General features: G+C 42.9%; 1 protein-coding gene across 4 annotated transcripts in view; it reads right to left on the bottom strand.

Annotated features, from left to right (window-relative positions):
- Positions 1–27,305, bottom strand: part of LOC121530908 (phosphatidylinositol transfer protein beta isoform) — a 44,742-nt gene that overhangs the window by 7,067 nt on the left and 10,370 nt on the right. For all 4 annotated transcript variants that reach the window (XM_041836272.1, XM_041836275.1, XM_041836274.1 and 1 more), the window contains exons 3-10: positions 18,730–18,875; positions 18,412–18,503; positions 15,994–16,001; positions 15,619–15,693; positions 15,366–15,449; positions 8,669–8,746; positions 6,114–6,224; positions 5,854–5,976 (exon numbers count right to left, since the gene is read on the bottom strand). In XM_041836272.1, coding sequence (XP_041692206.1) covers positions 5,854–5,976; positions 6,114–6,224; positions 8,669–8,746; positions 15,366–15,449; positions 15,619–15,693; positions 15,994–16,001; positions 18,412–18,503; positions 18,730–18,875 — 717 coding nt within the window. The remainder of the gene's footprint in view (positions 1–5,853; positions 5,977–6,113; positions 6,225–8,668; positions 8,747–15,365; positions 15,450–15,618; positions 15,694–15,993; positions 16,002–18,411; positions 18,504–18,729; positions 18,876–27,305) is intronic.

Raw genomic sequence — 27,305 nt, forward strand, 5'->3', positions numbered from 1 at the left:
TTAGCCTTTCAAAATGATAAACTTGGATTAGCAAACACAACGTGCCATTGGTACACAAGACTGATGGTTGCTGATAATGGGCCTCTGTACGCCTATGTAGATATTCCATTAAAAATCAGCCGTTTCCAGCTACAATAGCCATTTACAACATTAACAATGTCTACACTGTATTTCTGATCAATTTGACCTTATTGCTTTTCTTTCGAAAACAAGGACATTTCTAAGTGACCCCAAACTTTTGAACAGTAGTATATATATATATATATATATATATGGTAGCTTTGCCTTTAAATTGTTTAACTTGGGTCAAACATTTCGGGTAGCCTTCCACAAGCTTCCCACAATAAGTTGGGTGAATTTTGGCCCATTCCTCCTGACAGAGCTGGTGTAACTGAGTCAGGTTTGTAGGCCTCCTTGCTCGCACACGCTTTTTCAGTTCTGCCCACACATTTTCTATAGGATTGAGGTCAGGGCTTTGTGATGGCCACTCCAATACCTTGACTTTGTTGTCCTTAAGCCATTTTGCCACAACTTTGGAAGTATGCTTGGGGTCATTGTCCATTTGGAAGACCCATTTGCGACCAAGCTTTAACTTCCTGACTGATGTCTTGAGATGTTGCTTGAATGTATCCACATATTTTTCCTTCCTCAAGATGCCATCTATTTTGTGAAGTGCACCAGTCCCTCCTGCAGCAAAGCACCCCTACAGCATGATGCTGCCACCCCCGTGCTTCACGGTTGGGATGGTGTTCTTCAGCTTGCAAGCCGCCCACTTTTTTCTCCAAACATAACGATGGTCATCATGGCCAAACAGTTCTATTTTTGTTTCATCAGACCAGAGGACATTTCTCCAAAAAGTACCATCTTTGTCCCCATGTCCAGTTGCAAACCGTAGTCTGGCTTTTTTATGGCAGTTTTGGAGCAGTGGCTTCTTCCTTGCTGAGCAGCCTTTCAGGTTATGTCGATATAGGACTCGTTTTACTGTGGATATAGATACTTTTGTACCGGTTTCCTCTAGCATCTTCACAAGGTCCTTTGCTGTTGTTCTGGGATTGATTTGCACTTTTCGCACCAAAGTACGTTCATCTCTAGGAGACAGAACGCGTCTCCTTCCTGAGCGGTATGGCGGCTGCGTGGTCCCATGGTGTTTATACTTGCATACTATTGTTTGTACAGATGAACATGGTACCTTCAGGCGTTTGAAATTGCTCCCAAGGATGAACCAGACTTGTGGAGGTCTACTATTTTGTTTCTGAAGTCTTGGCTGATTTCTTTTGATTTTCCCATGATGTCAAGCAAAGATGCACTGAGTTTGAAGGTAGGCCTTGAAATACATCCATAGGTACACCTCCAATTGACTCAAATTATGTCAATTAGCCTATCAGAAGCTTCTAAAGCCATGACATAATTTTCTGGAATCTTTCAAGCTGTTTAAAGGCACAGTCAACTTAGTGTATGTAAACTTCTGACCCACTAGAATTGTGATACAGTGAATTATAAGGGAAATAATCTGTCTAAACAACTGTTGGAAAAACTACTTGTGTCATGCACAAAGTATATGTCCTAACCGACTTGCCAAAACTATCGTTTGTTAACAAGAAATTTGTGGAGTGGTTGAAAAATGAGTTTTAATGACTCCAACCTAAGTGTATGTAAACTTCCGACTACAACTGTACACACACACTACCGGTCAAAAGTTTTAGAACACCTACTCATTCAAGGGTTTTTCTTTATTTTTACTATTTTCTACATTGTAGAATAATAGTGAAAACATCAAAACTATGAAATAACACATATGGAATCATGTAGTAACCAAAAAAGTGTTAAACAAATCAAAATATATTTTATAGTTGAGATTCTTCAAATAGCCACCCTTTGCCTTGATGACAGCTTTGCACACTCTTGACAATCTCTCAACCAGCTTCATAAGGTAGTCACCTGGAATGCATTTCAATTAACAGGTGTGCCTTCTTAAAAGTTAGTTTGTGGAATTTCTTTCCTTCTTAATGCGTTTGAGCCAATCAGTTGTGTTGTGACAAGGTAGGGGCGGGGTATACAGACGATAGCCCTATTTGGTAAAAGACCAAGTCCATATTATGGCAAGAACAGCTCAAATAAGCAAAGAGAAACAACAGTCCATCATTACTTTAAGACATGAAGGTCAGTCAATACGGAACATTTCCAGAACTTTCTTCAAGTGCAGTCGCAAAAACCATCAAGCGCTATGATGAAACTGGCTCTCATGAGGACCGCCACAGGAATGGAAGACCCAGAGTTACCTCCACTGCAGAGGATAAGTTCATTAGAGTTACCAGGCTCAGAAATTCCAGCCCAAATAAATGCTTCACAGAGTTCAAGTAACAGACACATCTCAACATCAACTGTTCAGAGGAGACTGTGTGAATCAGGCCTTCATGGTTGAATTGCTGCAAAGAAACCACTACTTAAGGACACCAATAAGAAGAAGAGACTTGCTTGGGCGAAGAAACACAAGCAATGGACATTAGCGAGTGGCGCAGTGGTCTAAGGCACTGCATCGCAGTGCTAGCTGTGCCACTAGAGATCCTGGTTCGAATCCAGGCTCTGTCGTAGCCGGCCGTGACCGGGAGACCCATGCGGCGGCCCAGCGTGGTCCAGGGTAGGGGAGGGAATGGCCGGCAGGGATGTAGCTCAGTTGGTAGAGCATGGCGTTTGCAACGGCAGGGTTGTGGGGTCGATTCCCACGGGGGACCAGTATGAAAAATACAAAAATAATGTATGCACTCACTAACTGTAAGTCGCTCTGGATAAGAGCGTCTGCTAAATGACTAAAATGTAAATGTAAAAAATTAGACTGGTGGAAATGTGTCCTTTGGTCTGGAGTCCAAATTGGAGATTTTTGGTTCCAACCGCCATGTCTTTGTGAGACGCGGTGTGGGTGAACGGATGATCTCCGCATGTCTATTTCCCACCGTAAAGCATGGAGGAGGAGGGGTTATGGTGTGGGGGTGCTTTGCTAGTGACACAGTCTGTGATTTATTTAGAATTCAAGGCACACTTAACCAGCATGGCCACCACAGCATTCTGCAGCGATACGCCATCCCATCTGGTTTGGGCTTAGTGGGACTATCATTTGTTTTTCAACAGGACAATGACCCAACACACCTCCAGGCTGTGTAAGGGCTACTTTACCAAGAAGGAGAGTGATGGAGTGCTGCATCAGATGACCTGGCCTCCAAAGTCCCGCGACCTCAACCAAATTGAGATGGTTTGGGATAAGTTTGACCGCAGAGTGAAGGAAAAGCAGCCAACAAGTGCTCAGCATATGTGGGAACTCCTTCAAGACTGTTGGAAAAGCATTCCAGGTGAAGCTGGTTGAGAGAATGCCAAGAGTGTGCAAAGCTGTCATCAAGGCAAAGGGTGGCTACTTTTTTTGGTTACTACATGATTCCATATGTGTTATTTACATTTTACATTTACATTTTAGTCATTTAGCAGACGCTCTTATCCAGAGCGACTTACAGGAGCAATTAGGGTTAAGTGCCTTGCTCAAGGGCACATCGACAGATTTTTCACCTAGTCGGCTCGGGGATTAGAACCAGCGACCTTTCGGTTACTGGCACAACGCTCTTAACCACTAAGCTACCATAGTTTTGATGTCTATATATATATATATATATATATATATATACACACACACACACACACACAAACACAGGAAAATCACATTTTTGACTGCACTGGAACTTTAAAGAAAATATGGTCATTAAATGAATCAAGATAGAGGGAAAACAGTCATGTAACTGAAATATTACATTTACATAAGTATTCAGACCCTTTACTTAGTACTTTGTTGAAGCACCTTTGGCAGTGATTACAGCCTTGAATGTTCTTGGGTATGATGCTACAAGCTTGGCACACCTGTATTTAAGGAGTTTCTCCCATTCTTCTCTGCAGATCCTCTCAAGCTCTGTCAGATTGGATGTGGCACGTCGCTGCAAAGCTATTTTCAGGTCTCTCCAGAGATGTTCGATCGGGTTCAAGTCCAGGCTCTGGCTCTGGCTGGGCCACTCAAGGACAATCAGAGACTTGTCCCGAAGCCACTCCTGCGTTGTCTTGGCTGTGTGCTTAGGGTCGTTGTCCTGTTGGAAGGTGAAGCTTTGCCCCAGTCTGAGGTCCTGAGCGCTCTGGAGCAGGTTTTCATCAAGGACCTCGCTGTACTTTGCTCTGTTCATCTTTCCCTCGACCCTGATTAGTCTCCCAGTCCCTGCCGCTGAAAAACATCCCCACAGCATGACGCTGCCACCACCATGCTACAACGTAGGGATGGTGCCAGGTTTCCTCCAGACGTGATGCTTTGCATTCAGGCCAAAAAGTTCAATCTTGGTTTCATCAGACCAGAGAATCTTGTTTCTCATGGTCTGAGAGTCTTACATTTTTACATTTATATTTTAGTCATTTAGCAGACGCTCTTATCCAGTGCATACATTTTCATCTTTAGGTGCCTTTTGGCAAACTCCAAGCGGGCTGTCATGTGCCTTTTACTGAGGAGTGGCTTCCGTCTGGCCACTCTACCATAAAGGCCTGATTGGTGGAGTGCTGCAGAGATGGTTGTCCTTCTGGAAGGTTCTCCCATCTCCACAGAGGAACTCTGGAGCTCTGTCAGAGTGACCATCGGGTTCTTGGTCACCTCCCTGACCAAGGCCCTTCTCCCCAGACTGCTCAGTTTGGCCGGGCGGCCAGCTCTAGGAAGAGTCTTGGTGGTTCCAAACTTCTTCCATTTAAGAATGATGGAGGCCACTGTGTTCTTGGGGACCTTCAATCCTGCAGACATATTTTGGTACCCTTCCCCAGATCTGTGCCTCGACACAATCCTGTCTTGGAGCGCTACGGACAATTCCTTCGACCTAATGGCTTGGTTTTTGCTCTGCGCTGTCAACTATGGGACCTTATATAGACAGGTGTGTGCCTTTCCAAATCATGTCCAATCAATTGAATTTACCACAGGTGGACTCCAATCAAGTTGTAGACACATATCAAGGATGATCAATGGAAACAGGATGCAAAAATGTCTAAAAACCTGTTTCGCTTTGTCATTATGGGGTATTGTGTGTAGATTGATGAGGGAAAATGATGTAATCCCTTTTAGAATAAGGTCTGACTACTTTCCGAATGCACTGTAAGATGGGAAAAAATACAATGTCATAAAATCATACATGGTTTTAGTTTTTCGTTGATTTGACATATTGAAATCGATAAACAGGATGTTTAGCTCCGATTTTCAATGAAAAGTAAGAATAATACCGGTAATCAGAAATTGATTAGGGGAAAAGCATCTAGGGAGAGATAAGAATTTAGTGAATGTTGTGGGTTTCAGCACCACTAAAAACCACTTATGAAGAAGAGACCAACCAGCATCACTCCCAGAGGTCCAACTGGGAGATTTTGATGACTCTTCTAATGAGCTTCCAAACATCACTACTGTCTCTCTCAGAGGAACGACACCACAGACAGGCCAAGACAGCCTGCTACCCAACCATGGTCAAGACCAAGGTTGCAAAATTCCAGGAACATTCAATAAATTCCCTGGTTTTCCAGAATGCCTGGTTGAAGGATACCGGATTTCCTGCTTATTCCCTCCTGATTCCGTGGATCTCCCAACCGGGATCTCAGGAAAACCTGTGAATTTATTGAAGGCAAACACCACACCCACACTGCACAGTATGCTGGGATCTGCTACCATGACAATGCTAAAGAGATTATGCCTAAAAACAGCACACTCGCTCTAAAGGTTTTGGAGGTTTTGAGTGTAGTAAGACCTGGTAAGTATTGAACCCTTCTCCTGTTGGTAGTCCTATATGTTCCTCTACATACCTCCTCCAGCTCCTTTTGTGTCTCCGACTCCATCCGCCTGATGTCTTCCATAGTCAGCTCCACCCACTTGTCGATCCAACAGAACAGCTGGCGATGGAAGTTAGTGAAGATACGCTTCTCTTGCTGGAGGAGAGAAGAACATGTGAAGAGGCATTTACAGGGAAAGAAAGAGAGATTACAAGGAAAAAATAAGAATGTGTCAGATAGTGACAGAATAAAAGGATGGGGGGGGGGAAACGTGACCCAAAAAAAATCCTTACCTTGTGAATAAAGCTCTCCACCTTGTTCTGCAGGCCCCACCACTTGAACTTGACCGTGACCAGTTTGTAGGCACACATCCTCGGGCAATCAGCCTTACTAACCAGCTCCTTCTGTTAGTAGCAACACAACAGGAGAACAGACACTGAGCAATCACTGCACAGCAAGAAGACACTCAATTATCCATCATTTACGTTGACACATGATATTACAAAACTGTGAATATGCAAATAGGCAAAGTTTATGCAAACTTTCCAATAATGGAACTCTCAAGGAGAAGAAAGCAGAATGTGATTTAAGAAAAAAATATCGGTTTAGACCAATCTCAGCGGTATGCCAACCACTAAAATGTCATTAATACATAATGCTTTGGAAACGAAGGTTACTAAAATAATTATCGATATGAGAATATGCAGTAGATGGATAAAAGTCCTCTCATCTACAAAACAGATTTAAATCCATCTGTAGCTTGCACTCTGTCTCCCTGAGAGGAAGAGGAGAGAGAGATGAGGAGGAGGGAGCGAGAGCAAAGTGGATAAGCTCCAGATGAAGGGACCATTTCTCTCGCTCCACCCTGACAGTGACACGGTTCCCAAACAGGCAGGCCTTTGTGGCTGGGACACCGTTATCGCATCGCGCAGCGATAAGAGCGCCTCGGCGCAAAGCCGGTTCCAATATTAACACCCAGGACCTCCTCGCCCCCAGAACACACAAACACACCATCCCAGAACACCTGTTTCATTAATCACTTAATTCTAGCGCAGCACACAGGGAGAAATGCCACAGACCTGCCGACATCACCCACATCTCATAACTGTTTGATGCTCCCATCACGGGAGAGAGAGAGGAAGAGAGGGGAATGAAAAACATTCTACATATGCGTAGGGTTTAGCTAGAGAAGTTGTCACCGCTAAAAGAGAACTTCAGATAAAACAGATCCCACATCAAAACACTTACGGTGACATTTCTTCACTCCGTCTCTCGTCGCCATGCTCAAAGGAGCAGGAGAATTCAGAAATACAAAGTGTGACGATGGGTGTGCATGCAGTGATAGACAATACTTTTACAGTTCTGAGAAGCTGGCACCAATTGTTTTCTCTTATGTCACTTTAACTATGATTGTTTTTCTCTAATTTCTTTCCCCAAAAGTTGGGTGTTTCCATGTCCAAGGCTGGGGGAAAGTGATCTAATTTTATTCAGACTTTATAAAGCTGTTCAGCAGTCTTTAATCTGTGCAAGTTGTCACAGTACAGGGAAACTTTCACACATGGAGATTCTAACTTGTCTGCCATTAAACAGTGTGATCCTGGGCCTGTTTGTACGGCTGTAGATGAGGGGTTAGGGGCGAGACCACTAGTGTCTCTGGATGAGCCGTTTTCATTACCTCTCAGTTTTCACAAACAAATACCTCCCAGACTCATCATACTGAACTGTTCCTAGCTCAAACTAAGATACCACACACAAACCCCGGAGCAGACAGCCGCGTACATACACACCCTCATCTGGCTGGCTGAAAATAAAGAGTGTGAGGATGTGGGCAGGGCTGAGACAGGAGGGCCTAATCTGACCTGATCCCTTGTGATTTCTATTACGTCCAATTAGAGCAGTGAGAGCTGTGATTTGTCTTCATCAAACTGCAGCCTACAGCTCTGCCACTTAGACCTCCCTCTCCTCCTCTCCTCCTCCATCCCGTCTGAGGGACTCCTTCTCACACACACACACTAATGCTTGTCCAATGATAGCCATACACTCCGTGACCAATTTATTACCCCATTTATCACCTCGTTCATGAAAATGGTTTGCTCCTACAGACAGTGAGTCACGTGGCTTGCTATATAAAGGAGGCATTCAGTTACTGTAAGATTGAACGTTAGAATGGGCAAAACGAGTGACCTAAGCGGATTTGAGCATGGTATGATCGTCGGTGCCAGACGCGCCGGTTCCAGTAGCTCAGATACGGCCGGCCTCCTGGGCTTTTCACGCACAACAGTGTCTAGGGTTTACAGAGAATGGTGCGACAAATAAAAAACATCCAGTCAGTGGCAGTAATGTGGGCGAAAACAGCTAATTGACGAGAGAGGTTGAAGGAGAATGGCAAGAATTGTGCAGACTAACAGGCGGGCCTACAAACAGGCAAATAACGGCGCAGTACAACAGTGGTGTGCCGAATCGCATCTCAGAACGCGTCGTCCTTGTCACGGATGGGCTATTGCAGCAGACGACCACACCAGTTTCCACTCCTATCAGCTAAAAAGAATCGGCTCCAGCGGGCACGCGATCACCAACACTGGACAAGCCGCACTGATTGGTGAAGTAATTGAATGTTGAGCTAAATGTAGAGGTTTAAAAAGGAACGATATAAACCATAAATTTTTTGGGATTCGAACCGGTTCTGAACTTTATTTTGCTGGTTAGAACAGTGCAACAGAACAAAAAAAAGTATGTTTCTGTTCAGAACGAAACGATTGGAAATTAATTTTGGATCCAACCCATGACTACATTGCCAACAAGGTCTTTTCCCTCCTTTCTTCCCAGGGTGTTCCAGTGAGAGGCGTACCTTCCAATTAGGTCCCAGGGGCCCTCTCCCAGTCTTAGCTGACTTGAACAGAGCAGGATCCTCCTCTGCCTTGTAGTCCTGGACAGGGAAGAGAAGGATAACAGTTAACACTAATAATCAGAACACTGAACAAATAATTCCAACACATCTGCATTCAACATTAGTGATAGAGGGCCGTCTAAACCCCTCTAGCCCATGTGTCTGTGGGGTGTCTGTGAGCGCTGGCCCTGCACTAATGCTGACCACCCTCTGGGCAAAGAGGCAAGGGGAGGCACTGCCATGAGAGGGGTCATTGTAGAGTCTCCCAGGCTAGATCTGCCCCCCACAACTCAGCCTGGCAGCCCCTTTCTCCTGGCCACAGGATGCAACACCAAAGCCCAGCCCTGTGCCCTCCTCAGTCCCCAGTTCATGACCTGCACCATGTCTGGGCTGAGCTGGGCAGGGATGGGGAGGCTGTCAGGTTGGAAGTTGTCGATGCCACCAGCAAACGGCTGTGCTGAGATTACAGATGGCAGGAGGATGCTGGCTGATGCCAATGTGTGTGTGAGTGTGTACGTGTGTGTCTGATGGCGTGCATGATTGCATGTAGGGCGGCTGCCTGCCGACAGCAAATGACCGAGGCCCTTGTCTGACGACTCCTCCACTCAGGGCCAGGCTGAGGAGAGCCTGCTCCTAGGCACAGGGCTATCCTCCTCACGTCCTGTGACACACTGTATCATGATGCTGGGAGCACAGTAACACTACTTCACCAAAACACAAGCACTGAACCTATTCACTACCACAGCCAAACATACAGTTCTATCTATCTCACTAGTGCAGCAGGAGAGTAGATACACACTCCAGTGGCATAATACACAAGCAGCACACACACACACATTGTCACGATACCAGAATTTTGACTTCGATACCGATACCAGGTTTAGTATCACAATACTCGATAGCATCACGATACTCGATTAAAAAACGATACCACGGCACAAAAATAAGGCATATTAGCTAAAGCTGCAGAATGGCACTTGATCCAGACAGAAACTCAGCTACTGCTCGGTTCAATCGTTTGAGTTCAATACCATTACATTTGAAATGTTCTACATCAGACTTTTTCAGACAGCCATGTTTGCATTAAAGGAAAATTCCACCCAAAAACTCTCTTTTGGTATTTGTTTAATTAGTCCATTGTTGATATAGTCCCAAAATCTGTTGCATGTCAGTAATCAAGTTTTCAAGATATGTAACTTTCAAACCACAAAATCACATTTCTGTATTTTGAAAGTTACATATCTTGAAAACTTGGGCAGAGTTTTCTTTTAAAATGAACCAATTATACAATCAATTTGACTGTTTTTACCAAATCTAAACTACATAACGGTAATAATTTATTTTAATGATAAATCTCTATTGATAAACTGGATAAATAAAGATGTACCCTAGGTCTATTCACAATACAGATGAATGCATATTCAATAGGAGTGTGTGCATGCATTGAGTTATTGACCTTGTTTTGGCTGATTTCATGAAGCTACAGATGACAAACAATATGTTTCCCTTCCATGAGGCACTTATTTTATTGTCCTGATCAACATCTGCATATTAGTAGCTTCTTTTTTTAAAGTGTGTGCTCTCATTTACGAGCTAAGAGAGGTGCAGTTCGCGGAGGCAATAAATATTTGGCTGAGGGAGAGACGTGAGGGAGCCCTACTAAATGAATAAAGAACGTTTTTGAGGCAATGAGCTTTGAAATCAGTATATTTTGCATTATGTTTTGCATATTATCACAGAGAAAGTACTAGGTTAGTGAATTGATGTTAGTTTCAACTGTAAGCTAGCAAAGAAAGTTAGCCTAAAAAAATTGGAAGCTACCAGTATCTTCTTGCATTGTAAAGTTATTCTAGCCTGTATGGACATTGTTTTGCAAACAGTAATTAACAGTTTCAACATTTCTAGATGCCGTGTCGCATTATTCAAGAGTGTTAACTTCTGCGCAGCATGAGTGGAGAGCTTAACATGATGCAGCTCAGACTCCACATACTAGCACTGAGTATGTGGAGCAGGCAAGGTGCGCTCCATGTGGGACATCGGCTGCACTGACAGACTTGTCCGTGAGACACATTTGACAGAAGTATCAAAAGTAACATATTCTGTGCTTTTGATACTGTGCAAAGTCAACTGGTGTGGAAAAAATTATAAAACAAATAAACAAAACGCCTTTCAAATTACCGACAGCTCAAGGGCCCAGCAATTTTAAATAAATCATGATGCGCCCGCAGCTAAAAGCTGCTTTTCAGGGCTATCAGCCGACAGGAGGGAGACAAACGAACAGAACGGCAGAAGCAAACTTATTCATTTGCCCGTTATAATGCTGAAAGCTCCTTCACTATAACAATATACTGTGCTGCTCTAATGATTCTGTGAATCGATGTGCCTGGGCCGAGGAGCTGCTGTTCACTGAAGAAGTGTGTGTGTGTGTGTGTGTGTGTGTGTGTGTGTGTCATTGACCAGCGTATGGAGCGCTGTGAGCCTTAATTACACTAACAAACTCATCTGTGGTCCCTTGGCGACCCAGGCCTTGCAGTCATGCCTGAGGCACAGACCTGATAGGGCCCTCAGACACAACACTCCTCCAGCAAGGCAAACACGTCCGCCTCGTTAGACACCTACTGCAAACACACACTGCTGCTGCTACTCAGGCAAATAACCACACGCACACACTCCACTTACCAACAGACTCTGTGAAATGAGGCAATGCCTTGCCAAATAATAGCAATGAATTACCAGCATTGGTACAAGGAACCTTATGGATTTGAAAGGAAGAAACTTGAGAAATGATACCAACTTCACCATATTAATTATAATTGCAGAGCTTCCAACACCATACTGATTTGAGGGGTTTCAGAACCTGCAGAGGAGAAGAAACTATGCACCATAGTTTCCTTACCTGGCAGGTAGTGCTGGGCGGTATACCGTATTTTACTATATACAGGTATATTTGATGCACGGACCGGTTTGGGTTTTTACTTAACCTTCTACAACGGTATTTAAATGTTTGGTTTGTTAAATATGATACGCCACTTTCCCGTGCGTGTAATGTCCATTTTTATAGTTTACTCTGTTTGCTACTTGAGTCATCCCTCTCCTCCTGCATGCTGCTTCCCCATGTGCCTCCCACACCAAGCCCTGTCCCATCACTCAAGGAGAGCAAGTTGTTGCTCGTAGTATTGGGAAGTTCAGCTCTTTTTACTGACTCGAATCTTTGACTCGTTCAGTCAAAATACCTAATCTTTCGACTCATTTCGTTCATTTGCGTCAGTAGTGACTTATAAAACTATGATTCAAACAATGTACATTTGAGATTTCTGGGCATACAAAGAAGATTATTTATTTATTCCTTTGAAACAAGGTCTAGATCCAGCCGCAACCGGACTAGATTGTGAACGATTCTTGGCGGAATGCAATTGCTCGACTTCAGCAAGGGAGATTTTCCCAATAACTATCGTTTGCGAACGGCAGCAGCCATCGAAACGATTTGTTTGTGAGTTCCGAGTGTTGAGCAGAGGCAGGCTGTGTAGGCTGCGTCCATCCATAAGAATTCAATAATCAATTGATTGCATTCATTCTTGCACAGTGTGATCATTTAAGAGCTCTAAACATGTATTTTCCTTCTCTATGTTGCCTGAAGCAAGATTATCTATTATTCTGCGCGCACATGATAGACAGCCGGAGCACGTCTCCAGAGCCGTTGAATTGGAGAAGCGCGTAATAATCCTACTGTAGAAATCATTGCAGCCAGCAGCTGAAACAAACAACTAAAATGAACGAGTCACTCGGAAAAATTAATCATGACTCTAGAGTCAGTAAAATGAGTCGTTCAAAAATAACGAAATCTTTCACGAACTGCACATCACTAATTGCTCGACCTGGTAGTCACGGGCACTTGCCGACAAGTTGCTGTTCACTCTGTCTGCATGGTCAGATGACAATGATGCTGCTTTCCACTTTGCTTCTTAATATAAATCCACAAGAGTTCTATATTTACACTATTAGTTTGTGTACCTTACTGTCTGCAAACAACTAGTTTGTATTTTCTTAGCAAGTTGTGGCTAAAATAAATTGTGTTAGCCGCTAATTCTAATCGTTAGCTGGCTAGCCAGCTACCTATACAGTGCCTTGCAAAAGTATTCATTCCCCTTAGCGTTTTCCCTATTTTGTTGCATTACAACCTGTAATTTAAATTGATTTTTATTTGGATTTCATGTAATGGACATACACAAAATAGTCCAAATTGGTGAAGTGAAATGAAAAAAATTACTTGTTTCAAAAAATTCTGAAAAATAAATAACGGAAAAGTGGTGCGTGGATATGTATTCACCCCCTTTGCTATGAAGCCCATAAATAAGATCTGGTGCAACCAATTACCTTCAGAAGTCACATAATTAGTTAAATAAAGTCCACCTGTGTAAAATATAAGTGTCACATGATCTGTCACATGATCTCAGTATATATACACACACCTGTTCTGAAAGGCCCCAGAGTCTGCAACACCACTAAGCAAGGGGCACCATGAAGACCAAGGAGCTCTCCAAAAGACCAAGGCCGCCCACCAAAACTCACGGACCAGGCAAGGAGGGCATTAATCAGAGAAGCAACAAAGAGACCAAAGATAACACTGAAGGAGCTGCAAAGGTCCACAGCAGAGATTGGAGTATCTGTCCATAGGACCACTTTAAGCCGTACACTCCACAGAGCTAGGATTTACTGAAGAGTGGCCAGAAAAAAACCATTGCTTAAAGAAAAAAAAAGCAAACACGTTTGGTGTTCGCCAAAAGCCATGTGGGAGACTCCCCAAACATATGGAAGAAGGTACTCTGGTCAAATGAGACTAAAATTGAGCTTTTAGGCCACCAAGGAAAACGCTATGTCTGGCGCAAACCCAACACCTCTCATCACTCCGAGAACACCATCCCCACAGTCAAGCATGGTGGTGACAGCATCATGCTGTGGGGATGTTTTTCATCACAGGGACTGGGAAACTGGTCAGAATTGAAGGATGGCGCTAAATACAGGGAAATTATTGAGGGGAAACCTGTTTCAGTCTTCCATTTGAGACTGGGACGGAGGTTCACCTTCCAGCAGGACAATGACCCTAAGCATACTGCTAAAGCAACACTCGAGTGGTTTAAGGGGAAACATTTAAATGACTTGGAATGGACTAGTCAAAGCCCAGACCTCAATCCAATTGAGAATATGTGGTATGACTTAAAGATTGCTGTACACCAGCGGAACCCATCCAACTTGAAGGAGCTGGAGCAGTTTTGCCTTGAAGAATGGGCAAAGATCCCAGTGGCTAGATGTGCCAAGCTTATAGAGACATACCCCAAGAGACTTGCAGCTGTAACTGCTGCAAAAGGTGGCTCTTCAAAGTATTGACTTTGGGGGGGTGAATAGTTATGCACACTCAAGTTCTGTTTTTGTGTCTTATTTTGTCTAAACCCCCCAAAAATCGATTTTAATTCCAGGTTGTAAGGCAACAAAATAGGAAAAATGCCAAGGGGGGTGAATACTTTCGCAAGCCACTGTATGTACTCAGTCAGAGCAAACGTAGCTAGCTAATAAAGCCTGAGCTGCACTTCCTAACCTCCTGCAAAATGTATGACCATATTAGAGACAAATATTTCCCTCAGATTACACAGACCCACAAAGAATTCCAAAACAAATCCAATTTTGATAAACTCCCATATCTATTGGCTGAAATACCACAGTGTGCCATCACAGCAGCAATATTTGTGACCTGTTGCAACAAGAAAAGGGCAACCAGTGAAGAACAAACACCATTGTAAATACAATGCATGTGTTTATTTATTTTGCCTTTTGTACTTTAACTATTTGCACATCATTATACACATCATTGTAGTCCCCTGTAGCTCAGTTGGTAGAGCATGGCGCTTGCAACGCCAGGGTTGTGGGTTCGTTTCCCACGGGGGGCCAGTATGAAAATGTATGCACTCAATAACTGTAAGTCGCTCTGGATAAGAGCGTCTGCTAAATGACTAAAATGTAAAATGTAAATAGCCAGAATATGACATTTGAAATGTGTCAATTCCTTTGAAACTTGTGAGTGTAATGTTTACTGTTCATTTTTGATTGATTATTTCACTTTTGTTTATTTTCTATTTCACTTGCTTTGGCAATGTAAACATGTTTCTCATGCCAATAAAGCCCTTTGAATTTAATTGATAATGAAAACTCTGGGGAAAAACATGGAATGTAACATCTAATTAGGGTCCATTGGGAAACACTGACCAATACTTTGGTTCCTAACCTGACACAATAATTCCTCGCTGGCTTTTTAATTTGTTGTCAAACAATGTATTTAAAGTGCTGCCCACTATATTCCAACTATATAATTAGAATAATCATAATATTTTCATGATTCCAACAGTTCACCTAAGTGCTTGGATCTAAATCGCAATAGGCCTAGATTTTTTGCCCATATCATCTTACTGGCAGGTGACATGGAATACAACACATCAACTCAGGAAAAGCTTACTAGGAATGTGTGTATTTGCCATTTTTGTGTCAAATCTGAGTATATTTGGCTTGCTTTGCAATGCCCAAGTCTCTCCACATGATGGTGCCAAACAGTACTATCCAGGGCTTTATTGAGTGTGGCATGACAGCAATATCAGAGGGGAGTACTCACAGCAGGGGCCACTTGTTCTCCATCTGCAATGTCAATGGGCACCACCTCCACACTCTTCCATGTGGGCGCGTCCAGCTTGTGCACCTGCCAATCAAAGCCAGGCATAAGCATGAGAGCTACAATTCAAAAGGACACTTCAAAGTCAGATATTAGCTGATGCAGACAGCCATCAATTGCATTTACAGTGAGATTCTTATAAAGAGAAAATTGTCATTAATCCAACTCATTTTGAATGACAGATAAAAGTACTCACGTTTTCTACTGTGCCAAGGTCAGGTTTGTGCCATGTCTCAATCTTAATGATGAAGTCATCTTTCATATACTCATTCTGGAGGAAGGTGGTGGGAAATCATTACTAAAGCTGAAGGCAATAAAACCCTCTAAAGTTCCTAGTAGATTTACATTGCTAGTCATGTCCACAACAGAGACCTCCTACCCAATAAATATGTACATGCATTGGCTTAATTGCTACATTATTCATCATTGAAGCAATATGTTGACAAGTTCTATTCACAAACACTGACGCACATTCACACGGACGAACTAGCCACCCACACGCACAAACAACTACCATACAAACAGTGAGATAAAAACTAAAACAGAGTGAGGGTCATTTGAAGCTACTTACCGTTACAACTGGCCACAGGCGAATCATGAGAAGACACCAAAGAGAGATTAATCGTTAGATATCCATCCAAAACAGGAAAAGAAAGATAGAATCATGCAACTCATGTAGGGCTGGGGAAATGATAGACACTAACAATCAAGGCAAACAATTCACACAATGAAGATATGAAACAATGAATGTGCACAAATTGGCGGGAGAGAGCGCATTCTGGAGCGAGACATGCATTTTAGCCACACTCCCCTTCTTCTTGGACTGTGCCATCCACGGAGGCCGTGTTGTGATAAATTAAATGAAACTGTTCCACGACAATGTGCATATGAACACCATAACTGGCACGCAGATCGGTAGAAATTGTAAGATAAATTGGCATTCCACATGAGAAAGGCTGCCGACTCCTCGTGTAGCCTATTACCGGCAACTTCAGGAGAGTAATGGCAGAATCTGCGAAAGCCAGCAGGAGTGGGAGGAGGATGGTCGGTCAGGTTAAGGTTTTTCTCTTCTGGTTATCTTGATCTCTGGCTCCCTCTTGAGTAATTTGTGTCTTATTTAATCAAACAGCATCAGACAATTATATACTGTAGTTGATTTTATTAAGAACACATAGGGTGTGTATATACAGTACTAGTCTAAAGTTTGGACACACCTACTCATTCAAGGGTTTTTCTTTGTTTTTACTATTTTCTACAGTGTAGAATAATAGTGAAGACATCAAAACTATGAAATAACACATGGAATCATGTAGTAACCAAAAAAGTGTTAACAAATCAAAATATATTTTATATTTTAGATTCTTCATGGTAGCTCACCTTTGACTTGATGACAGCTTTGCACACTTGGCATTCTCTCAACCAGCTTCATGAGGAATGCTTTTCCAACAGTCTTGAAGGAGTTCCCACATATGCTGAACACTTGTTTGCTGCTTTTCCTTCACTCTGCGGTCCAACTCATCCCAAACCATCTCAATTGGGTTGAGGTCGGGGGATTGTGGAGGCCAGGTCATCTGATGCAGCACTCCATTACTCTCCTTCTTGGTCAAATAGCTCTTACACAGCCTGGAGGTCTGTTGGGTCATTGTCCTGTTGAAAAACAAATGATAGTCCTACTAAGAGCAAACCAGATGGGATGGCGTATCGCTGCAGAATGCTGCGGTAGCCATGCTGGTTAAGAGTGCCTTGAATTCTAAATAAAATCACTGACAGTGTCACCAGCAATGCACCCCCAACACCATCAAACCTCCTCCTCCATGCTTCACGGTGGGAACCACACATGCAGAGATAATCTGTTCACCTACTCTGCGTCTCACAAAGACATGGTGGTTGGAACCATAAATCTCAAATTTTGCCTCATCAGAACAAAGGACACATTTCCACCGGTCTAATGTCCATTGCTTGTGTTTCTTGGCCCAAGCAAGTCTCTTCTTATTATTGGTGTCCTTTACTAGTGGTTTCTTTGAAGCAATTCGACCATGAAGGCCTGATTCAAGCAGTCTCCTCTGAACAGTTGATGTTGAGATGTGTCTGTTACTTGAACTCTGTGAAGCATTTTTTTGGGGCTGCAATTTCTGAGGCTGGTAACTAATGAACTTATCCTCTGCAGCAAAGGTAACTCTGGGTCTTCCATTCCTGTGGCGGTCCTCATGAGAGCCAGTTTCATATAGCGCTTGATGGTTTTTACGACTGCACTTGAAGAAACTTTCAAAGTTCTTGAAATGTTCCGGATTGACTGACCTTCATGTCTTAAAGTAATGATGGACTGTCGTTTCTCTTTGCTTATTTGAGCTGTTCTTGCCATAATATGGCCCTGGTCTTTTACCAAATAGGGCTACCTTGTCACAACACAACTGATTGGCTCAAACGCATTAAGGAAAGAAATTCAAAAAATTAACTTTTAACAAGGCACACCTGTTAATTGAAATGCATTCCAGGTGACTACCTCATGAAGCTGGTTGAAAGAATGCCAAGAGTGTGCAAAGCTGTCATCAACGCAAAGGATAGCAACTTTGAAGAATCTCAAATATAAAATATATTATGATTTGTTTAACACTTTTTGGTTACTAAATTATTCCATGTGTTATTTCATAATTTTGATGTCTTCACGATTATTCTACAATGTAGAAAATAGTAAAAATAAAGAAAAACTCTGGAATGAGTAGGTGTGTCCAAACTTTTGACTGGTACTGTATATGGAAAAATACACATTTAAAAATGTAGACCAATCGATTGGTTGAAAGAACAGAAAGACAACTTTCGGTCAACCAAGATCTTTTTTTGTCGGGGACAGCCCTAAACTCATGTAAACAATCCTAACAATGAGTCAAATTAAAATGTCAGTTAATACATAACGCTGTGGGTCAGAGTGCAGGCAGGACAGGGGAGGAGTGAAGGGCCAGGGCAGGAGAGGAGAGGGGAGAGGACTCACTGGTTCGGCAGTAAGGGTAAGCGTTCCAGGCCTTTTCATGGAAGACCAGGGAGCCCTCAGGAGCAATCATCTTGACAAACGCAGGGACTTTACTGTGAAAGCCAAGGAGAGGGGAGGAGGATAGATTGATACACACACACACACACACACACAGTCACTAACTCCAGTCATACAGGTTCTAGAGTGGGATATCTTAATGTCATGGTCTTGAAGGCCTATATCAGGTTCTATAAACCTACATTAAGACAGGAATGACTACACTGCCACTTGCTGGCAAGATAGTGATGGTGCACGTGGAACATATTGTGTGTGTGTTACCTCTTCAGATGGTAGATTTTGTGTGTGTACTGTCCTTTCTCGCCCTCCTTCTCATAGGGTTCATTCTTGAGGACCTCGATGCCCTCTCCTCCACCCGTCTCATTCTTACTGGCCTGTGCTACTGAGTACAACTGTCCCACTTGATACTGAAACACACAAACACTGTTAATGTAACGTTATAATACAACAAATACTTGCTCTCATGCAGGTCAAAGACAGTCTCGAAAACCTGACCCTTGGCAACAGTGACTAGGGTCTGGTTTCAATTACGGACTCTTTTGGCAACTTCGATAAGGGAAAATAAATTGTTCCGGGGTAGGTCCTCTTCAGACAGACAACTCTCCCAAAAATTCACACAGCAAAGTTTGGAGGCCAAACCATGCGAAATGCACTCATCAAAAATAACCTCTGTGATCTCCATCTTGCTAGCTACTATTTTGTAAGGTAGTGAAGTAGGCAGTGACGTAGTTCCTCTATGCCTAATTATCTCATTGAAACCAGACCCTAGTCACAGTTGCCTCAGATCGGTTTTTCGATACTATAAAAGACATGGATAGCAACTAAGAACAGAGGGAATAAATCAACACATTAGTTATGGACTATCAGATGAAAGACGGTACTCATGTTGAATAACAGCTTGACTAACAGGATGGCAGTGTCCAGCATCATCCAGGGTTTTCAAAGTAGGGAGATATGTGGTGGCCCCTACTAGCTTCCCCAGTCCCCACAACAGACCTACACAGCCCAACAGAGAGCCACTCTTCACTAATTGGACCGAATAGGATTAGAGGGGACTGTGTGGGCCTACAGTACTGGAGGGTCTACATGGCTGGCTGTGTGACTGTTTGTGTACAAAAGAAAGAGATTGTGTGAAATAGACCCCATGTGTCAATCGTTTGTCATCTACGGGTACTATAAAAATATGACTGCATGCATCCAATGTGCATTGATTCAACATGGGTATTGTTCCAACCAATAACTAAGTATTTTCTATGCATCGTCTCCTTGCCACAACAAGCAAGAAGAGTAGGCTAAACAGGCGAATTGTCCAGAGAACAGAGCTCTGATCAAACAAGAGTTTTACTGTCCGTCTCCTCTCTGTTCTAGGCCCTGTAGAGGACAACACTGACTCCTTTCACATCAAAAGGCAATCCCTTTTACGCGCACGAGCACAGCCAGTCACACACACACTGTAGGCGCACACACACAGAACTATGTTAATTAACCAACATTAGGGCCCCAGGTTAAACGAGGCATACAAATTGTCCTGAATTAGACAAAGGAATTTAAACAAGCACTCAGTTTTTCAACTAGTTGATCACTGTTCATAAACAAGCCATTCATGATAGTGCTGCAGGTCTGTTTTTGTGCCGTGCTTATACTGTGGATACTAAGCCTGTATCAGATCAACTCAAGTCAGTATCTGAAGGCCAGTGTATTGTTGTGTTGTTCCATTCACTACCGGTCTTCCAGGACGTTTTCCTCTCTTTATGTGAGGGATGGGCACAGTTATTCAAATATCCAAAACAGATGTTAGTATTTCGAACACTTGTGTGAGTGTTCATTTTTGTCAAATTTATTTTAGGCCTATTTTATCAATGAAAAAGCCTCGTCTTAATTAAATTAAATTATCAGCCTGACACTGTAAAATAACATGATATAATATGACATTTGAAAATAATTTAAAATACACTTTTTAATGTCGATTTTATGACTGTGCGTCACGCTACTACTGCGCATTTAGCCCTTTAGTCAGCCTTGCCAACGGTATGCTATTTTCCACTCTTCAAATAGCAATTACAGGCACACCTAACGGAGGAGCTAACACAGATCAATGTAGAACACGGACCAGAAAACGTTTCTGTACCAAAATCAGTTAAATCAGTTATATTATGGCGAACATCAGACTTCTCTTTCACTGTTAGCCAAAAACGACTGGAGAAAAGCAGCCCGTCCGCTATTGTACTGCCCTCTGCATTTGCATCATTCTGATTGGTCAAGAGCAATTAAAAAATATATATATAAAGGTGCATTCGGAAAGTGTTCAGACCCCTTGACCTTTTCCACATTTTGTTACGTTACAGCCTTATTCTAAAATTGATTAAATTATTATTTTTCCCTCATCAATCTACACACAATACCCCATAATGACAAAGCAAAAAAAGGTTTAGAATTTTTTGCAAATGTATTAAAAATAAAAAAACTGAAATCCCTTATTTACATAAGTATTCAGACCCTTTGCTATAAGACTCAAAATTGAGCTCAGGTGCATCCTGTTTCCATTGATCATCCTTGAGATGTTTCTACAACTTGATTGGAGTCCACCTGTGGTAAATTCAATTGATTGGACATGATTTGGAAAGGCACACACCTCTCTATATAAGGTCCCACAGTTGACAGTGCATATCAGAGCAAAAACCAAGCCATGAGTTCGAAGGAATTGTCCATAGAGCTCCAAGACAGGATTGTGTCGAGACACAGATCTGGGGAAGGATACCAAAAAAATTCTGCAGCATTGAAGGTCCCCAAGAACACAGTGGCCTCCATCATTCTTAAATGGAAGAAGTTTGGAACCACCAAGACTCTCCCTAGAGCTGGCCGCCCGGCCAAACTGAGCAATCCGGGGAGAAGTGCCTTGGTCAGGGAGGTGACCAAGAACCCCATTGGAGCTCTGTCAGAGCTCTAGAGTTCCTCTGTGGAGATGGGAGAACCTTCCAGGACAACCATCTCTGCAGCACTCCACCAATCAGGCCTTTATGGTGGAGTGGCCAGACAGAAGCCACTCCTCAGTAAAAGGCACATGACAGCCCGCTTGGAGTTTGCCAAAAGGCACCTAAAGACTCTCAGACCATGAGAAACAAGATTCTCTGGTCTGATGAAACCAAGATGTAACTATTTTGCCTGAATGCCAAGCGTCACGTCTGGAGGAAACCTGGCACCATCCCTACGGTGAAGCATGGTGGTGGCAGCATCATGCTGTGGGGATGTTTTTCAGCGGCAGGGACTGTGAGACTAATCAGGGTCGAGGGGAAGATGAACAGAGCAAAGTACAGAGAGATCCTTGATGAAAACCTGCTCCAGAGCGCTCAGGACCTCAGACTGGGGCGAACCTCGGCAAGACGGAGCTGCACTTCCTCTCTGGGAAGGACCGCCCGCTCCATGATCTCGCCATCACGGTTGACAACTCCATTGTGTCCTCCTCCCAGAGTGCAAAGAGCCTTGGCGTGACCCTGGACAACACCCTGTCGTTCTCTGCTAACATCAAAGCGGTGACCCGATCCTGCAGGTTCATGCTCTACAACATTCGGAGAGTACGACCCTACCTTACACAGAAAGCGGCAGAGGTACTAATCCAAGCACTTGTCATCTCCCGTCTGGATTACTGCAACTCGCTGTTGGCTGAGCTCCCTGCCTGTGCCATTAAACCCCTACAACTTATCCAGAACGCCGCAGCGCGTCTGGTGTTCGACCTTTCCAAGTTCTCTCATGTCACCCCGCTCCTCCACACACTCCACTGGCTTCCAGTTGAGGCTCGCATCTACTACAAGACCATGGTGCTTGCCTACGGAGCTGTGAGGGGAACGGCACCTCCTTACCTTCAGGCACTGATCAGACCCTACACCCAAACGAGGGCACTATGTTCATCCACCTCTGGCCTGCTAGCACCCCTACCTCTACAGAAGCACAGTTCCCGCTCAGCCCAGTCAAAGCTATTTGCTGCTCTGGCACCCCAATGGTGGAACAAGCTCCCCCACGACGCCAGGACAGCAGAGTCACTGACCACCTTCCGGAGACACTTGAAACCCTACCTCTTTAAGGAATACCTGGAATAGTATAAAGCAATCCTTCTACCCCCACCTCCCCCACAAAAAAAATAAAACAAGTGGTTGTCCCACTTGCTATCATAAGTTGAATGCACCAATTTGTAAGTCGCTCTGGAAAAGAGCGTATGCTAAATGATGTAAATGTAAATGCTTTGGAATATTATTCTGTACAGGCTTCCTTCTTTTCACTTTGCCAATTAGGTTAGTATTGTGGAGTAACTAAAATGTTGTTGATCCATCCTCAGTTCTCCTCTCACAGCCATTAACTGTTTTAAAGTCACCATTGGCCTCAGTGAAATCCCTGAGCGGTTTCCTTCCTCTCTGGCAACGGAGTTAGGAAGGACGCCTGTATCTTTGTAGTGACGCTGTATTGATACACCATCCAAAGTGTAATTAATAACTTCACCATGCTCAAAGGGATATTCAATGTCAGTTTTTTTGTGGTTGAGTCCGTGTTTGAAATTCACTGCTCGACTGAGGGACCTAACAGATAATTGTATGTGTGGGGTACAGAGATGAGGTAATCATTTTTAAAAATCATGTTAAACACTATTAAGTCATTGCAACTTATGTGACTTGTTAAGTAAATTCACTCCTGAACTTTTTTAAGCTTGCCATAACAAAGGGATTGAATACTTATTGACGCAAGACAGTTCAGCTTTTAATTTTCTATTAATTTGTAAACATTTTTAAAAGAACATAATTCCACTGACAAAAATATAAATTCAATCCATTTAATAAATGCAGGCTGTAAAACAACAAAATGTGGAAAAAGTCAAGGGGTATGAATACTTTCTGAAGGCACTGTAACTATAATCTGTCCCTCAGTGAACACACACTTCATTGCCATATAAGGACACAGTGTGTGAGTCAGAATGTTTTATAACAGTAACCCATACAAACAAGAGCAACAAGTAGGCTACCTCCATCCTCTTCATACAAAAGGAATCAAAATATTTACTAACACTGTCAGATTCCCATAACACTACTCAAATCCAGAACCATAGAGAGAGATGGGAAAAGAGAATGGCACAGCCTTGAATAACTTCTCTCTGTAGTGATGATGATGATATAGAAGAGTGTGGCAATGGAAAACATATTCCATGGGTTTGTCTTTCATGATGGTGCCAATGATGTGTGTGTGTGTCGTGTGTCAGGGTTTCCGGTAGCCGGTAATAGCCAGTTTTTTAAACGTTTTTTAAAAAGACGATAAATAAGATTGGCTCCGGCCAATTGGCAGAAAAAAAAGTCCCATTGCGAAATAATGCTTTTCAGCCTAATCATTGATGGAAATACCAGTTGATGGAAATACCAGTTGATGGAAATACATTTGACCGGTCGTGCTTATCGGTCTATAGGTTCATTTGCATAATGTTGTGGAATTAAATTGCCTCGTGTATATTCCTTATGCATCTTATTTATCATGTGAGTAACAGCATACAGCATACAGCCTTTGAGCAGAAAAGATGTGAGAGCTGCTGCTACAGCGCCTCAAACTGCTCTTTCGTTGCTGCTGGAGTTAAACGTGCTTTTATAAGCCCAATCATTGTGCAACAATTCTAAATGTAAATCGCGTGTTATAAACAGTTTAGATGGTCATGATTTAAAAGAGCTACGCTTTTTATTTCTCAACTGATAATTGAAGCGCACTTCCCATTCACCATTCAAGTGCATAGGCAACGGAAGGCAGGCTACATCAGCGCATCACACATCACTTTGCAATGAGCTGGAGGCAGTACGCATTTTGAAAACATATTCTTAAATTGTTTGAAAGCTGAAAGTTTTACTACATATGAGGCATGTCTTACCTTGCTTCAAAGTAGCCTAGCCAAAGTCCGATCATAAACTGAGGCAATTATTTTATAAAGACTTCCATATGTCATTGAAACCAGTAGCCTATTTCTCTCATGTTCTATTGGTTTCCAAATTAACTTTCTTTCATTGTCCTGTAGCCAAAGGCCTAATCCTAGTCCTATTAGCACCCATGCTAGTTGTTGCATCTTTAGATCTCCCCTCTTTCTACATTTGTAACATATATTTTAATCTCTGTCAAATGAAACCACTTGCATGTGCGGTGCGCTTTTGACAACGTTTTTTCCCGCTAATTGCATTATGGAACAAACATTTGCGCGTAGCCTACTGCCTTGTACACATTGCTGCGCTTATAATGTGAAGAAATAATAGTAATTAACATTTTAACCTAAAACATTCTGATCGGTTGCATCAGCCTCATTGCTTTTTAACGTTTTCTTTCTGTGGCCTAGACCTACTGGTTGTATAAATGTAGGATATATTGTCCCAGAGTCTGTTTGGAATAGGCTATTTCTCTCGACAAGTTGACCAATAATACACTTTTTTACTATGGGGGATAGTAGATTGACATAGCCTAGTGATTTTGCTGTTCGTTACTAGTCTTGGATGTAAGATGGCGCCGACAGACACAGTCGCCCTGTTTGTAGCTCATAGCCAACTTTGCAGTAGAGGTTGGGCCCTAGTCAGACTCAGGCAGCGTGTACAGTGAGGGAAAAAAGTATTTGATCCCCTGCTGATTTTGTACGTTTGCCCACTGACAAAGACATGATCAGTCTATAATTTTAATGGTAGGTTTATTTGAACAGTGAGAGACAGAATAACAAAAAAAGAAATCCAGAAAAACACATCAAAAATGTTATAAATTGATTTGCATTTTAAATGAGGGAAATAAGTATTTGACCCCTCTGCAAAACATGACTTAGTACTTGGTGGCAAAACCCTTGTTGGCAATCAGAGGTCAGACGTTTCTTGTAGTTGGCCACCAGGTTTGCACACATCTCAGGAGGGATTTTGTTCCACTCCTCTTTGCAGATCTTCTCCAAGTCATTAAGGTTTCGAGGCTGACGTTTGGCAACTCGAACATTCAGCTCCCTCCACAGATTTTCTATGGGATTAAGGTCTGGAGACTGGCTAGGCCACTCCAGGACCTTAAAATGTGCTTCTTCTTGAGCCACTCCTTTGTTGCCTTGGCCGTGTGTTTTGGGTCATTGTCATGCTGGAATACCCATCCACACCCCATTTTCAATGCCCTGGCTGAGGGAAGGAGGTTCTCACCCAAGATTTGACGGTACATGGCCCCGTCCATCGTCCCTTTGATGCGGTGAAGTTGTCCTGTCCCCTTAGCAGAAAAACACCCCCAAAGCATAATGTTTCCACCTCCATGTTTGACGGTGGGGATGGTGTTCTTGGGGTCATAGGCAGCATTCCTCCTCCTCCAAACACGGCGAGTTGAGTTGATGCCAAAGAGCTCGATTTTGGTCTCATCTGACCACAACAATTTCACCCAGTTCTCCTCTGAATCATTCAGATGTTCATTGGCAAACTTCAGACGGCCCTGTATATGTGCTTTCTTGAGCAGGGGGACGTTGCGGGCGCTGCAGGATTTCAGTCCTTCACGGTGTAGTATGTTACCAATTGTTTTCTTGTTGACTACGGTCCCAGATGCCTTGAGATCATTGACAAGATCCTCCTGTGTAGTTCTGGGCTGATTCCTCACCGTTCTCATGATCATTGCAACTCCACGAGGTGAGATTTGCATGGAGCCCCAGGCCGAGGGAGATTGACAGTTATTTTGTGTTTCTTCCATTTGCGAATAATCGCACCAACTTGTCACCTTCTCACCAAGCTGCTTGGCGATGGTCTTGTAGCCCATTCCAGCCTTGTGTAGGTCTACAATCTTGTCCCTGACATCCTTGGAGAGCTCTTTGGTCTTGGCCATGGTGGAGAGTTTGGAATCTGATTGATTGATTGCTTCTGTGGACAGGTGTCTTTTATACAGGTAACAAACTGAGATTAGGAGCACTCCCTTTAAGAGTGTGCTCCTAATCTCAGCTCGTTACCTGAATAAAAAGACACCTGGGAGCCAGAAATCTTTCTGATTGAGAGGGGGTCAAATACTTATTTCCCTCATTAAAATGCAAATCAATTTATAACTTTTTTGACATGCGTTTCTCTGGATTTTTTTGTTGTTATTCTGTCGCTCACTGTTCAAATAAACCTACCATAAAAATTATAGACTGATCATTTCTTTGTCAGTGGGCAAACGTACAAAATCAGCAGGGGATCAAATACTTTTTTCCCCTCACTTGTATCTGGCTGTTTTCGCTGCATAACATGTAAAAGTGACTGCTAAATGTTAACTCCCATTCGTATAAGCTGGTAGCATAGCTAGCATACAGAAATTGGTGGCGGTGGTGAAAAGTAGTTTTAACTGTAATGCAGTTGATTGATGACATGAACATGTATTGGGGTTGACATCCATACAAGCATTTTATGTTTATAAAGATTTTTAAATTCTTTATTTATTTATTTTTACAGTTGAGTCATTTAGCAGACACTCTTATCCAGAGCGACTTACAGTAGTGAGTGCATACATTTTCATACTTTTTTTCGTACTGGTCCACCGTGGGAATCAAACCCACAACCCTGGCGTTGCAAGTGCCATGCTCTACCAACTGAGCTACATGGGAATCAACCTCAACATAGTGTTACATTTGCATATAAACTACAGCCTAAATGGAGGCTAATTTTGATGGTGGGGGCAATGGGGAGTTTCAAGATGGAGATGCAGGTGGGAAAACGGTGCAGCGTTTTTACAAGCACCGGGAAACGGACTCCAACATCTCAGAAGAGGTAAGGTCTTTTCGGTTAGCCTGTAGCTTGTAATTAGCTGGATGGATATAGAGATTAGCCCTAAATCACTATGAGTGGTGTGGTGCA

Source organism: Coregonus clupeaformis, chromosome 18 (assembly GCF_020615455.1).
Source record: "Coregonus clupeaformis isolate EN_2021a chromosome 18, ASM2061545v1, whole genome shotgun sequence".
Classification (NCBI taxonomy): domain Eukaryota; kingdom Metazoa; phylum Chordata; class Actinopteri; order Salmoniformes; family Salmonidae; genus Coregonus; species Coregonus clupeaformis.